Source organism: Diospyros lotus, chromosome 11 (assembly GCF_014633365.1).
Source record: "Diospyros lotus cultivar Yz01 chromosome 11, ASM1463336v1, whole genome shotgun sequence".
Lineage (NCBI taxonomy): Eukaryota > Viridiplantae > Streptophyta > Magnoliopsida > Ericales > Ebenaceae > Diospyros > Diospyros lotus.
Genome location: NC_068348.1, coordinates 10,827,285 through 10,843,198, shown reverse-complemented (window position 1 = coordinate 10,843,198; position 15,914 = coordinate 10,827,285). Strand labels below are relative to the sequence as shown.

Genomic DNA, 15,914 nt, shown 5'->3' with positions numbered 1-15,914 from the left:
CTCCAGACTTGAAATTTAAAGATATTTAAATACCACAAGAAAATGGGGAAAACATTAACGAGTTAATTAACGTCTCCTATATTTAAATTTTGAAACTAATTCGTTAAAATCGATCCTGGAATTTACGGGGCATTGCATACATCCTCTCCCTTTAAACATAAATTTCGTCCTTGAAGTCATTCATTCCTAGAACTAAATAGATACAGATAAGAGGTCTTTACCTCTTCTTCACGTTCTCATGTGGCTTCTTTTTCACTATGATTTCTCCACAATACCTTTACCAAAGGAATGACTTTGTTCCTTAGTACTTGTTCTCTTCGATCCAAAACTTGAACCGGTTCTTCCAGGTAGGTTAGCTCATTTTGGATCTCAATGGTTTCATTCTGAAGGACTTGTGTAGGGATCGACTTGAAATTCTTGTCAATTTTATATCATTTTCTAGACATCTAGATTCCTAGGCGTTCCCTGCCATTTATTCGGTCACTTATCACTGAGAAAAAAAAAATACATTATAACCCCAAATCTTCAAAAAATTACATTTATACCCTAAGCCAATTTACACCCAAGTCCTTAAGAAAATCTCAGGTGTTACAGAGAAGATGTTGAAATAACAACCAACTTGCACACAACCCTCCTTGAAGCTTTGATAATCAAGAAGAAGAAGAAGAAGAAGAAGAAGAAGCCTAGCTTTTATCCTTCCAACTCCATCGGCACACTCACTCAATTCTTTTATACTTCCTCCACTAACTCTCCAAATGTCATCCTTTTATATTACTTAACCCATATATATAAATATATATATCTAATCCCTTGTATAATTATTTTTTAATTCTAATATCATAACCTCAATATTATATATATATATATTAATATTCACCTACATAAATAATTTCCTCAATTTTATCTCCGCATATAACTTACCAATATGCATATACCCTTGCATTAGTGAATTTTCAACCCCACTTGAGTTCTTCCTTCCTTGACTATGCTGACTATTCCACATGTGCTCAATTTTCCTTTGAACTTGAATTTTAACATCAAATTTAGCTTCTTTTACCTTGACTATTCAAACATCTCATGCGACCCAATTGAATATGTTACCTTTAACCCCACTTAGCCCACGAATAGATAATAAGCCTCAATTAAATCAATATAGAATTAATTAACTTATTCCTTCTCATTTATTCTTTTCTTAGAATACCAGGATGTTACATCAAGACAGCATTGGCACAAGCTCAGAAAATGTAGCAGTATTGTGAACTTAAGGCAAGTCAATTCTCATACCTCAAATTGGAACCATAGATGTGTCAATGTATGTATTTTGTTGGATATGCTCAATAGATCAAACCGAAATGTGAGGATGCATTTAAGTTAGATCTCACTTTTTACCAGATATTTTGAGAAGATTAGGATCGACACAACCAAGATCAATGCAGTAGTGCACTTCTACCATCTGTTTTGATAAAATCCCAGTTATCTTTGACAAATTATTGTACTTGCCCTTTGTTTTCATCCTTTGGTGCTTCCTTTTTCTCATTTGTGATGCCTGCAGAGTGATTAAAAGTTTCTTATTGCACTTTGACCATTAATTTGTGCTTACTTGCCACTCTCTACTTGGAAATTGATATGGAGCAGCTGCATTCATATCCTGCATGATTTTAACTTGAGAGCATTCCACATCTTTGCATCACTTTTGAGCTGATGCTTAAATTTTCTTTCTGCTTTCATATATTTTCTTCTCCTGTTTTTGGGGTTCGGTTTTTTATTTTGAAATTTGATTTCTTCGGTTCGATCTATGAGTTATATTCGGTTTTCAATTATCAATTTTTAATTTTTTAGTGTTAGTTTGGCTTTCAATTTCGGTTTGATTTACATGGTTTACAACCGATTAATTATATTTTCTGTTAGTTAGATTATTGAGTTAAACAGTTTGGTTCAATTTGGCTATAATCAGTTAGTGTAATTCAGTTGTTTCGATAATCAAATCGACCGTTTCACACCCCTAGTCTTGAACAACTTTCTCCCATACAAATTTTATTTTTCGGTTAGGTTTTATCAATTCCTAAATCTCTTCCTGCACTATACATTTTAATTGTTATATTCAAACAATAACGCTATTAAAATATGCTGATGTCATATCCGAATATAGCAATCCAACAGCCACCGTTTTCACAACAAAACCACGGGTGCCGTCGGTTGAAATAAACTCAATCAGGCGGCTCTGGTAGGATGGAATTTGGTTTTGAGAGAGAGAGAGAGAGAGAGAGAGAGCTCTTTTTCTGAGGCAAATTCGCTCTAGTTTTCATCGATCGATCGGGACGACAACATACTTAAGAGAAATAGTAAAGCTCCGCTTTTACGAGAGAAATTGGAAGCATCGCCGTCGACCACCGGATGAAAAGGTACCGGAACCATACCTTCTCTGCCTTATCTTCTGCTACTTCTTCAGTTTTGTTTCTTTTTTCTTCTTTTCTTGTATGGTGAATTCAACCGTCTATGAATTCTCCAACTTTCAATTCAAACTGTTTCTCTTCTCGATCACTTCCAGATTTCACTTTATACGTGGCTAAATCGTGTACCCGATCGAACTGTGTCTTGGTTCAATTGTTCTCGTTCAGTTCTCATTTTCGTAATTCACGGCTGCCGCCCGATCGTGGCATCCTACGGCCTAGAATTCCTCTACGGACTATTGATTAATTTATTTATGTGTTAGGATATTCCAGAAACTGCTAGACAGAGATGATGGCGTTTGTGGAATTCTTCATGGTTCCATTCCCAAGTAACTTTAATGACTTTTTACCCCACCGAAACGGTTTCCAGTGCCGGCGATTACCCGCCGGCAATGTCGTTATTTAACTGGCACCGTCTAAAACCATCGAGGGACTAGGAGGCCCGATAATGAAATTGACTATAAGACCCTTCCCCCGCGTCATAATTTCCGCCATGAAGGGGTGATGCTGTTGAGGGTTTATTTGTCAAATAGCAATATTCCAATTTTCGATCGGCTTTGGCCCGACTGTACTGTTCTATAAATAAATTGGCAACCACCTGCACTGAGATTAATCTAGTCAAGTACGCTACTTGCTGCGCAACTTTCCTTCATAGACTAATACTGTGAATTCCGTTCCGTCCAGAAAACGTAACCTTAAATCCTTCGATTTTCAGAAGAGAAAAGGAGAGAGACAGAGATATGGGTTCTGATGGGAAAAGCGATGGCACGGGGTTTGAGCCATCGGAGCCGAAGCCGTGCGCCAACGAGTGTGGCTTCTTCGGCACGGCGGCGACGATGAACCTATGCTCGAAATGCTACAGAAACCTCCGCGTGAAGGAAGAGCAAGCCGCCGCAGCCAAGGCCGCCATGGACAAGCTGCAGGCGATCCAGAACAAGACGCTTGTTGAAGGAGTTCGCCCCGATTCCCGTGCCGGGTCATCGTCGGTGGTAGCTGTGAAAGAATCCCCGGTGGCCGTGACGGTGGAACCGACTTCCGGAGCTGGGGCGGCGAACCGGTGTTCGAGCTGCCGGAAAAAGGTGGGCGTGCTGGGATTCAAGTGCCGGTGCGGAGCCACGTTTTGCGGGGAGCACAGATACCCGGAGATGCACCGATGCTGCTTCGATTTCAAGGCGGCGGGTCGGGACACCATCGCCAAGGCAAACCCGGTGGTGAAGTCCGATAAGATCGAGCGGCTGTGATTGGAATTGAAATTGAAATGGTTCTTGTTCTTTTCTTCTGATTGTGCGTTGGTTTTATATTGGATTTGGGATTTGGGTATGGGATCAGTGGGAGACGCAGTTTTGTTGTTCTGGCTGGTCTTACGAGGAACGATAACGACCTCGGTAAGATTGGCTCCTTTGGCCGGGGTCAGGTCTCAATGATGAAGTCTAATGTTCCATTATTAGCTGCGTCTTGCTCTTGGCAAGTAGTGGGTAGTTTTTAATCATGATGCTTATAAACAATAATTATACATGTAGCTTCTTATCCACGATGACACCTGCTTTGAGCAGTGTTATGCATTGCAATGCCTTTATTGAAACTTGGTCGTCGATGAATTGCTTGGAGGGGCGCTCCCACATCACATCATTGCTTAGCTTTGGTTTTATATTCAAGAAATTGAGTCAAATTGCAATGATATTTGTTTTTTTTCGGGTGTGTTGTAATTTTAGACCAAACCATATCAACCCTAATGGGATTAGGCTGAGTTCGGTCTTGGATTTAAGATGTCTATAATACTAAGGCTTTTAAGCAAGTAGTAGATTCAAACTCATAATCCACCCACATGGTTGTTGAATTTATTTGATTCATTAGTCTTTCGGTTTATCCCTAACTAAATGGGTGATAGATATTATTGTGTCATAGAATTCTCAAGCATCCACTTAGGGGTATTTTAGTCAATAAACATAAGACAGACGAATCCCAAAAGTGCTCCCAAGTCGGTATATGTTTCCCAAGAAGAAACTTTGAGTGAATAGCCAAAGAAGCATTGCTAATAGCTAAAAGCGTAATTGGGCAAGGCTTGGGGGCAAAAGGGTCATAAGGCAAAGATGGAAGGTCTCTCTTTATAAATAGTTTGGTTAAATGGGCAAAGAGGACTTCTGGCAAGCTATTGGAGGTTCTCACCAAGACCTTTTCGAGGGAGATGTTCGTCTCTCGGAAAGGATCCTTCCTCTAGGCAAGTGGTGGAAGCCTCTCGGAGAAGCTCTTTACTCTCGGTAGCTTTCCTCTCGAAAAACCTAGCTTTCTCAGTAAGGACCATCGGCTCTCGGCGGCTTCTCTCGACAAGGCAAGGCCGCCTCTTGACAGCCATGGAAGATCTCTCGGTGAGGCATGGAGCTTTCTCAATGGCTGTCCTTTTTCCAACCCATCTCTCAGGAAGCTCTTCCTCGACCAGCCATCTCCCAGTAAGGCATTCCTATCTTGTATCTCTCACCAATCCCTGTTGGCCGCACGATCTTCTCTCTCGGCAAGTTGTCTCTCGGGAAGACTTCTTCCCAAAAGCCCTCCTGACTATGCCTAGCTACTCTCGGTAAGCTGCCTCTTGGCGGTGTCTGGATGCTCTCGGGAAGGCTTTTTCCTGTAATACCCAGTTGTTGTTTTCAAAATACAACAATCTACTTTTCTTTTTCATGGGAGAATACAATTTGTGTGTGGTTGATTATAGGAGTCTTGAGAGTCTTTGGGATTGAAGGCCTTATGAGTGTTTTGAGAGTCTTGAGGGTCTTGTGAGTCTCGTCACCAACGTGCGTTGAGAGTCTTGTCACCAACGTGCGTTGAGAGTCTCATCATCAATGTGCGCTGAGAGTGTCTGAGCCTTGAGGGTCTTGAGAGTCTCGTCACCAAAGTAGTCTGAGAGTCTCGTCACCAAGCTGTCCCGAGAGTTTCATCACCAAAGTGTCCCCGAGAGTCTCGTCACCAAAGTGTTTCGAGAGTCTCCTCACCAAAGTGTTCCGAGAGTCTCATCACCAACACGCGTTGAGTGTCTCGTCACCAATGTGTGCTGAGACTCTTCATGACCGAAAGAGTTTTGGTGATCGAGAGAGTCTCGGTGACCGAGAGACCTGTTAGAAGAATGCATGGGTAGGTGTCCCCATGTAGACCCTCTGATGCCTAAGTTAGTTCTTGAGACCGAGAGTGCAAGAATGTGTTCCAAGTGCTAGAGAGAGCGTATTTGAGGTCAAATGTGGAGCTTCTTGTTTATAGAGAATGGAGAGAGGAGACACGTGGTGACTGCCTCGAGAGTCTCGCAACCCATCAAAGGATATTCTTAGTGGCGAGATAGTGTTTTTTATGCATAAGGTGGCTGTGTAAGTGAGGGGAGAACACTCTCTTGGTCAAATGACTGAGAGAGTCTCCCTTGTGTGGCCGAGAGAGTCTCCCTCTCTCAACCTGCTTCTTTTAGACTCTCGTCACATTTTAGACTCTTGTCACATTTTAGACTCTCATCAACTTCTTGCCCAATTTCAGTCTTGATGCTGTCAGTATCTCTCAAAACTCAAAACATGAAAGTTGTATATAATTTCCTTTGCTTTCCATAGCATTTTGAATCACCTTAATCGGAGCTCGTACGAGAGAGTTATGTTCAAAACACCAAAGTACGTTGAAACCATACCCACTCGATTTTATGACTGAGTGGGTGTGCAAGTGCATCATCTTTAAGCCCGATTTTAGGATTGATGAAGCTAGTATCTCTCAAAAATCAAAACATGAAAGTTGTGATCTTTTTCTTGGCTTTCCATAGGATTTTGAATCACCTTAATCGGAGGTCGGACGAGAGAGTTATTCCCCAAAACTCAAAGTAGTGCCGGAGCCACACTTACTCGATTTTGTAACCGAGTGAGTGTTCCCCACTTGGTCTCGGCTCGATTTGTTTCTTCTTCAGTTTGTTTCCTTAATCTCTTACTACTTGTTTACCCTTTGGGCTTCATGCCCATGTCTCGCGACTCTTTTAGGTCTCATGACTCGTCATCCTTTCAAGTCTCGTGACACTTTTGTAACTTTTCCTATTTTCAAGTTTGTAGGGCATATCATCGGTATTACATGGTGTTGGAAAAAAAATAAAATTTTCAGTGATTTTAAAGGACCTTAGGTGGCTCGAAGAGCCCAAATAGTGAGTTTCGTGAAATTAATTAATAAAATTATTAAATCGACGGTAGGGAATGTCCTAGGACTTGGATGTCCAGAGAAGAGGGCACGAGATTAGTGAGCGTCTAGAGGTGAGGCTAATTGTAATACTCGGTATTACATGGTATTGAAAATAAATAATTTTGATTATTTTTTTAAAGGATCTCGGGTGACCCGAGAAGCCCAAGAGTAAATTTTGAGAAATTAATTAATATAAATTGTCGAATTGGCGGTTGAGAGTGCCTCGGGACTTGGATGTCCAGGGAAGAGGGCAAGAGATTGATGAGCGTCTCGAGATGAGATTAATGACGCTAGAAGCGGTCCGATCGAGAATAATTTTCGGAATAAATTCTGTATAAGCCTGAGTGGGTGCCAATATCGAATAGTCGCAGGGGACTTTCGGGAAGCTGAGGGAACCCTAGGGGTGGTTCGATTTTCGGTGTAAGGCAACTCTTAAGTGTTTTCAGGTCGAATAAAGGTCCCGTGCAGGCGTAGGGACGAAATCGATATTCCCGAGTAAGTGTCGGCAATTAATTTTTGAGAAGTCAAGTTATTGTGTGGCTTGAGGGTAATTAAATTAAAACCTTGGAGGGTCTAAGTGTAATTGATGATTCTTCAAATGCAATTACCCAAATTTCCTAAGTGAGATTATGAGAATTAGAGTAGGGCAAAGATGTAATTTAAATATATATATATATAGATGTATATATGTGTAGGCGTGAGGAAGCTTCCTTGAAGCTTCCTAGTGTACGCCTCTATCATTTGAAATGGCCGAATGGCAGAGAATGAGAGATAGAGAAAGAGAACAGATGAGAGTGAGATCGAGGAAGAGAGCTCGCGAGAAAAAGGAAGCCGGGCTGAGAGATCGCGAGAGAGGGCCAATTGGCCATGGCAGCAGTTGCCATGGCCGACGTTGAAGCATCAGCAACCGTGATGCAGGCGGCCATGGTTGCTGTGGCCGAAGGAAAAGCAAGGCGAAGTAGCTCGCGGTAATAATGGCTGGCGGTGGCGATACGGGCAACAGCGACGGCCGGTGAAGGCTGAACCAGCGGCGGCAATGGCGGTAGGCATGCTGGAGTTGCAGCGCGCAGATGTGCCCGCAAGGAAGCTGGTTGCGGTGGGCTGGTGGTGTGCGGAAGGTTGAGTCGGCGTGGCTCACAGCGGTCGGGGAGTGCACGGCCAGTGGCTGGAGGCGCACAGAGGCGGCGAAGCCAGCGGCGGTGGCCGGTTGCTGGGCGCGCAGGCGCTGTGCGCTCCAAGGAAGAAGATGAACAGTGGCCGCGCGGGAGAAGAGAAGTGAAGAAGAAAGAAGGAAAAGAGAAAAAGAAAAAGAAAATGGAAAAATAAAAGAAAAGAAATAATGGGAAAAAATCTGGAAAAATGGGAAAAATAGGAGAAAATTCTCAAAAATTCCAAAAAAGGTTCTAGGAATTATTTCGAGGCTCGTGGAGCATACTGGAAGCTCGAGAATGGGATTTTGAGCGCAAGTGGCAGCTTGGGAGCCAACGTCAGTGTGGGCATCTGATCGGTTTTCTCCTTCAAATTAATTGAGCTCCGTCCGGGAAGGCGGTGATCCTAGAAGAGCTCGGAGTTCGGACTGGAGTTCGTGCCGAAGCAGAGATGAGGCTTCGAGCCAGGTAAGGGATGGCCCCATGTGGAGGTGGCCTTGCAAGTTGGTAAATGTGTTTGATAATGTTTTTATGTTGCATTGACATGTAGTGGTTATATTTTGTGTGATGCAAGCTCTAGTGGACCTGTGGCCATAAGGAGGACTAGTGGTAGGGGCTGATAGGTTGATGCCTCAAACCTTAGTGGGTTGTGAGGATGTGTGAGCCTAGCCTCATTTGCATGCATTTGGCATACATAAACATGATTATATTCATATTTACATGCATTGCACCCTTACTGAGTCTTATGACTCATGAGGTTTTCTCTCATGTGTAGATGATACAAGTCCAGATGCAAGCAGGGATGGTGCCGGGAGGCTGTTGTGGCAATTAGCTTGTTGCCTGAGATGGGTTGTTGTGAAATCTCATGTAATTTTTTATGTGTATTCATGTAATTGAATGTAAACGATATTGAGCACTAGATGTATTTAATTATTGAAATCATCGTAGTGTGACAAATGATTGTAAGATTGTTCGTGGTATATGGCTTAGTTGGTAAAGCCAAGTTTCGGATCGAGTAAAGATCAACGAGGTATGTTTTCATAAATCTCCAATACTCCGCGAAGTGTTGTTATGCTAGCTTTGTGCCTGGGTCACATCTGGCTTGCTTTGAGGCTAGTTGAAGAGAGGTGAAGCTCACTCGGGTTTCGGGTCTCGGTCCGCTGAGTTTTCTTGTTTAGTTTGGGACCGATTCCTAAGTGGAGCGAAAGGAAAGACGAAGCCTAGTTCCCACCTAGGGCGTTTCTTGTTGAAACATAGTCCAACCCTTCAGTGATGGTTTGTCGGGTGAGTAATCCGGTCGATTATTTACCGGTGGCGTCCGTAAGTGGGAGTGAGTCGTTACACTAATGACGCTGAAAGCAATCAGATCGGGAATAGTTTCAAGAATAGTTTCTGTATAACCTTGAATGGTTGCCTGAACCGAGTGGTCATAAGGGATTTTCAGGAAGTCGAGGGGACCTTAAGGGTGGTCCGGTTTTGTGAGTGAGGTAACCCTGAAACATTTTCGGGTGGAATAAAGGTCCCATGCAAGCGTAGGGATGAAATCGACTTTATCGAGTAAAGTTGGTTATTAATTTTGGAGAAATTAAGATTTTTAGGGGCTCGAGTGTAATTTAATTAAGGCTTCGGAGGATTCAAGTGCAAATAATAATTCCTAAGTGGAATTAATAGAAAGTTGGAATGGGGTAAATGTGTAATATATACATATATATGGAAAACTTGGGGCCAAGTGTGCTACAGTGAGTAACATTTAAAAATTTTAGAATTTGTTTATCTGATTTGAAGCAATGGCCGAGAGTTGTGAGAGGGAGAAACAGAGAGTTTGGGCGTAGAGGAGAGAAATTGCCGATCATGGTCGTTTGTGGGTGGTAGGAGGCAATGATCGGTAGCAGCAGATCGGCCTGAAGCGCCGGCGATGGTGCTAGCCTGAAGCAGCAGCGGCGTTGGCTTACGGCGACAGCGGACCAGCTAACGCGATGGCGCACGCGGAGGTGCCTAGCTTACAGTGGTCGCGACGAGGTTGCTAAGGTGTGATGGTGGCTGGGTGATGCTAAGGCGGAAGTTGCCGGCAGCTGCAGCAGCAGCAGCCGACGGAGGCGAATGCATACAGGTGGTCGCTGTTGTGCGAAGGTGAAGGCGCTAGAAGCCAGCTGCGCTGGAGGCAGCCAACCGGCTGTTGTGCGACGTCAGAGGCGGAGGCTAAGCTGTGGCTGGCACTGGTGCGCACAGTTAGGCATGCGAGGAAGAAGATGAAGTGGAGAAAAAAAGAAAGAAAAAAAAAAGTAAAAGTAAAACAGAAAAGAAAAATTGAAAAATCTGAAGAAAGGAGAAAAATAAGAAAAAAAGCTGAAAAATTTCATAAAATTGAGAAAAATTTTGAAAATTATTTTGGGCTCGAGGATTGTGCTAGAGGCTCAAAAATGAGATTTTGGGAGCAAAATGGCAGCTTGGGAGGCGACGCTAGTGCGGGCGTTTGGTCGGATTTCTCCTCCAAATTGGTTGAGGTAATTTAATTATTTTCGAGTTATTTACATTATGTGAGATAATGTTTAATAAGCGTGGTTGGATTAAACCATTGGTTTGTGTCATTTGAAAATTGTCGATGGGTGATTTTTGCGGTGTATGGCAAAAAGTGAAGGCCTTGGTTTAGTTTTTGATGTTGGGTTTTGTGTGGCATCTAGGTTCTACTGAGGAGATGGTAATCTTAGAAGAAGTCGGAGTTCAACCTGTCGTTCTTGCTCTTGGCAGAGAAGGCTTCGAGCCATGTAAGGGATGGCCCCAAGGGTGGTGGCCTTGCAAATGTTTGGTAGAAATGATAAATATATGTTGTGTGTAGTTCCTTGTTGTGCATGTTCTATAGGTGGTCTAGTGGGGTTCTATGGCCATGGGAGAGACTAGATGCATGCTAGGGGTAATATGTGAGGTTAATGCCTCGAATAGGTAGGTTCGGAGGGCAGTGATGCCTCACCATTCGTGTATACCTACTTGTCATTGCATCTCATATATTATTATATTTATATTCATTTTCACCCTTATTGAGTCATTGTGACTCATGAGGTTTTATCTCGTGTTATAAATTTTACAAGTCCAGATGGAAGCAGGGATGATGTCGGGTGGATGATGTAGGGACTAGTGTTGTTGCCCGAGTTTTGTAAGTTGTATTTATCCCTATATATATACATATGTGTTGAATGTATATGTTGTTGGCGCTAGTTGGTTGTAATCGGCATAATGTATATGTGATTGTGAGATTTATTATTGTAAGTGGCTTTGGTTTGGGTGAGCCAAGATTGTGATTGTGTAAGGATCGAAATGAATGTTCCGTAAATCTCCAGTACTCAAAAGATTTGTAATATGTTATATTTTGTGCCTGGGTCACATTTGGCTAGTTGTGAGACGAACTGAAAAAAGGTGAAACTCATTCTGGTTTCGGGTCTCGTTCGCTGTGTTTCTTTCTATTGTTTCGGGACCGATTCCTCAAGTGGAGTGAAAAGAAAGACGAAACCTAGTCCCCACCTAGGGCATTTCTCATTGAAACATAGTCTGTCTCTTCATTAATGGCTTGTTGTGTAAGTAATTCGATTGATTATTCATTAGTGGCGCTCGTAGGTGGGAGCGAGTTGTCACAATTGGTATTAGAGCATGGCTAGCAATAAAAGTGGGTGAAAGCTAACGCATTAGTGGTGTTGTGTATGGTCAGTTAAGTCATTGATGTGAGTGAAATTTCTGGACTTATAAGTCAGGGGGATATCTGGCATAATTTGGATGTAAGTCGGAATGCCCTAGTTACTGAGTTAGGGTCAGGAACAGTTGTTTGTAAGTTCAACGTTTGGGTGTGAGATTTATTTAATGGCCTCGAAAGTAGGTGTAACACCCCGCCTTACACCAGCGCGTCACTATAAGGGAATTCCTAGAAATCTTTTTTTTTTTTTTTTGAGTTCATCACTCGTAGTGCAACAAAAACAATCGTCACATGCTTTAACATGCCCGACACACACGACGATCCAATGAACAATCTTCACATGCACACCAAGACTGGCACCCACGGTGATTTCAAGAACAATCTTCATATGCACACAAGATCCCGAAAACCCCAATCTCGCCCGTTTAACTAACAAGATCATTAGTCTTAGATTAAACAAGTTATAATATTATGCAGCGGATATAATAATATCAAAATACCGTGACCTACCATGAGGTTCTTACATAGTGTTTCCACATCAAACCATGTATTACAACGTTACAAAATGATAACAACACTATCCTGTGACCGTTCATACATATATCAAAATAAGTATTACTGCCTCAAAATGATACAACAACTATCACACTAAACACCGTTGGCCCTCAATTGGCCACGTCCCTGCCTTCGCAGCAGTCCTTGGCTGGAACGTTGAATGTTTCAGGGGCATAACCCAGATTAGATGATAAAACATCTAAGTGATGGCATGATATAGCTTACTAAATGCATGAATAACACACGAGTATGACATATATAAACAACGACAACATGCAACACGTCTAACTTAAGAAATTTCCCTAGCATACTCAACCTCCCGTGGAAATCCCTTCCACACACCATTGGGATTGACCTTGCCGCAACATATTTAATCCTTGAGTGCCCTTCCATGTCATCCGATCACCGGGATTAATCTTGCCCCATTCTCAAGAAGACCCCATCCTGTCCCCCATGGACTTAATAATGACACAAAATCAACACCTCAATGATTTGAAAACCACACGCCATGCACCGACTCTTTCAAAAGTAAAACAGTTGATGCAATAATCCACATGATCAATCTAGATACGATGCCACAACTACATAAGTAAAATGCCTACACGACACATCCCAAGTTCTGGAGGGTATAACCGCTCGCTGGAACTGGTCCAATGACATGCAACCTAAGCTCGGGAGGGTAGAACTGCTCACTTGAACCCACTACACACACACCAAACCATTTTCAAGACAAAGGGTAAAGACTAGAATTGAACCACTCACCTTAATTCGAAAAAGGCCAATTTTTGCCTCGAAAAGCGTGCCAGACCTTGAAAGTAGTGCAATCTCTTATTCTAACAGTCAAATCTTATCCTGATCATCATTGCATCTATAGAAATTAACATTTATGTTTCTCCCATATTTTCCTCTATTTTTCATATTTTTCTCTATTTTTCCATAAATTCCTTTCCTTAGAAATTCCAAAATAATTATCTATCATGCATTTTCACCAAAACCTTTTCCATGAATATTCCTAAAATATTTTTCTGAAAATTACAAAAATAATTTCGAAGGCAAACAGTACCTCACGCACCACACACAGCCACGGCGAGTGAAGCCCACATGCACCTTCTTCTCCGATTGTCTTCTCCGGCTACGACGGTCTGTAACGGCCTCCGATGGCTAATCCAACTACACGGCCTTGAAGTGCTCCTCAAGCTAGTTCTAAGGGTACCCTTTGGTGGCCAAAACACTCATTGGAAAGGCCTTTAAAAGCTGATTATAGGTGCGGTTCTGGCGAGGCTCGATTTCCCAACCAACTTGCTAAAACCCGATGAAACGTACACCAAACTCTCCCAAATTCTCCAGATTTACTCCCTATAACTTAAAGAACAAAAGACCCTTATCAGTGAGGCTCGATTCAAGTTAAAGTGAGAGTAATTTGTCCAATTTTTGCTTTGAAACCCTTGACCCTCTACCCCATTTTATACCTATTTTCGATGCCAAAATGCACCAAATCTCAATTATTCTTATCCCTTAAGCCCCAAATCTAGCCTTTAAATCAATCAACTAGCCCTAAATCATGAGAAAATGCCCTCGAAAAATACGACCGAACCCTCGATCACTTCGGTCATAAATTCTAGTCACATCGCTGTCGTTCTCGGCCAATGGCCACTCCTACTCGCTTCATCATCACTTGGAGGCTATCCCGAGCCTCCAGGAGACCTTCTCATTGTCTAGGGCGGCCAGTCGGTTTCACACCTAGGAGTTTCATGTTTTGCACTTTTGCCCCCCAAATAATTTCCAACTACATTTCGACTTTCCATCAATTCCACTACGGCCTACAAGTTCCAAACTATTCATTTCTTTCAATAATTTATGAAAAATTCATCAGTTCGACCTCATTAGAGCAGTTTATATTTTCTGACTTTGGCTCGGATGCTCCTAATCGCGTATTTTTAACCCTAACCTTCGTAAATCTCTTGGTTTTGACAAATCCTTCTTATTTAGGCAATTTTAACTACCTTGACTTGCTTTGACGTGGACACTTTGTAATACCCTCTCTCCTAGATCTGCCTGAGAAAAGGTGCTACGGGAAATGAAATAAAACTAGTTGATAAACTAAAATCTGATACCATAACTAAACATCTCAATCAACCGAAATAAAAACTCTGAGTCAATATAAACTGTAAATCATAAACTCTGTCTAAGGGACAATCCCTCAACTGAAATATAAAATAATCCTAAATTGATAAGACATCAACCAATCCCAGATATCTTTTATCTTAAGTGGCTCCATGTACACATACTACTGAACATTGTTGCTAGGCCCCAAATCCAGTACTCCCCCATTAGGACTTGGAATGGTGAAGAGTACAAGGTGAGCTACAAAGCTTAGCAAGTAATAAGCTGGAAAGAATAACTGAAGCTGAATCGAAGAATATCGATACTGATAAATAACTCACTGAACTTGTATTGAATAATCACTGTCTGATTGCATTCATAAAAATGTAATGCACATAAACTATAAACTAAATGCAAGTATGTAACTTTGGCTCATAGGCCCATATAATTTGATAAAACACACTTGACTGATCTGAATCCTGTAAACAGAAAAAAACTATAAGCACATACTGTGGGCAAAGCCCATAGTCCCCTGGTGGCCCCCAGGCGGGCAATTCATAAACTGAGTTGAAACTGAAATTGATGGGATCCCCGCGAAAAAACTGTCTGGCGCGCATAATGCAATGCAATGCTCACTAAATACTAGTACACGATATGTAGTACTCCATATAAAGTCATGCTCAATACTCATACCAAAATGTATGCACACAATCTCATAAAGTAATGCTGATCATGTCATAATAAAATAATGCTGAACATGATATGATCTTCATCTATATATTGGAATATAAAGATTCTATGAATTTTGATTTATGGTATGGGTATGATTAACTTGTTACATTCTAGCATATAAACTCGTTACTGGAAGATATTAAATAATTTAACTTAATTAAAACTTGAATTAGATGATTCTGGAAGTTCAATTAGATTTCTGGAAAAACCATCTGGATATCAGGAAGGATATCCAGATATGATGAAAGACATCCGGATATGAAGAAGGCTCATCCGGATACACTAGCATTCAAAATCGAAGCTATTCTGATATGTTGGGATGTATTCGAATATGAACTAGGACATCCGGATATGATTCTGCTCATTCGGATATCTCACTGATGCATTCGGATATAATTGGAGACTATTCGAATGAAAGCATTCATCTTTTGAGGGAGTCATCTGATCACCCTAAAATATACCGCAAGTGTACGGGTCGAACAAGTAATATAATAGTAAGTAAGAATATCGTTCCATGAGGAAAGATTTCAAATACCAAATTTTTAAACTTTCTTTTTATTTAGATAATAAAAAACTCCAGGTTTAATAAAGAACAGAAGAAAAAGAGTAAATTAATTAATTAATTAAATAAAATTGATTTGAAAGGAAACTTTAATTAAAGAAATAAGTGGATTTTAATAACTAAGACACATGTATGAACCTAGCTATGCAATCAAAATCATATATTTTTATCCGAATGAATTGGTAAATTGAGTATGTGACGACGAAATCTCCTAATGCATTCGTTACCCTATTTCTAGGTTATAATGAGTCTATTCTCATTTAATAACTTCTTATATTTCTATGAAAATTTAACCAAATAAAAACGCATTACAATTTGTGAAATTCCTAGCGTATCGCTAAAAGTTGCACAAAGAAATCAAATTCTATTTCTAGTCGGTTTTATTTTATAGTATATGGTACCTACTATGCAATTCCCAAACTATCTCCTTTCGGTCTCAAGATTAGGCATCAAATCATGTAAATAGTAACTAATTATTTACAAGTATTAAATTC

General features: G+C 41.3%; 1 protein-coding gene across 4 annotated transcripts; it reads left to right on the top strand.

The window, feature by feature from the left end:
• The first annotated feature begins 2,189 nt into the window (after window positions 1-2,189).
• Window positions 2,190-4,012, top strand: LOC127812621 (zinc finger A20 and AN1 domain-containing stress-associated protein 1-like). Of its 4 annotated transcripts, none has more exons than XM_052353080.1 (3): window positions 2,190-2,402; window positions 2,724-3,072; window positions 3,166-4,012. In XM_052353080.1, exon 3 carries the CDS (start codon window positions 3,191-3,193, stop codon window positions 3,689-3,691), a length of 501 nt encoding a protein of 166 aa, XP_052209040.1. In that variant the 5' UTR covers window positions 2,190-2,402; window positions 2,724-3,072; window positions 3,166-3,190; the 3' UTR covers window positions 3,692-4,012. The 4 variants fall into 4 exon arrangements, with proteins under 4 accessions (XP_052209040.1, XP_052209039.1, XP_052209037.1 ...); XM_052353079.1 differs by having other exon boundaries at window positions 2,714-3,072; XM_052353077.1 differs by lacking the exon at window positions 2,724-3,072.
• Window positions 4,013-15,914: the final 11,902 nt, after the last annotated feature.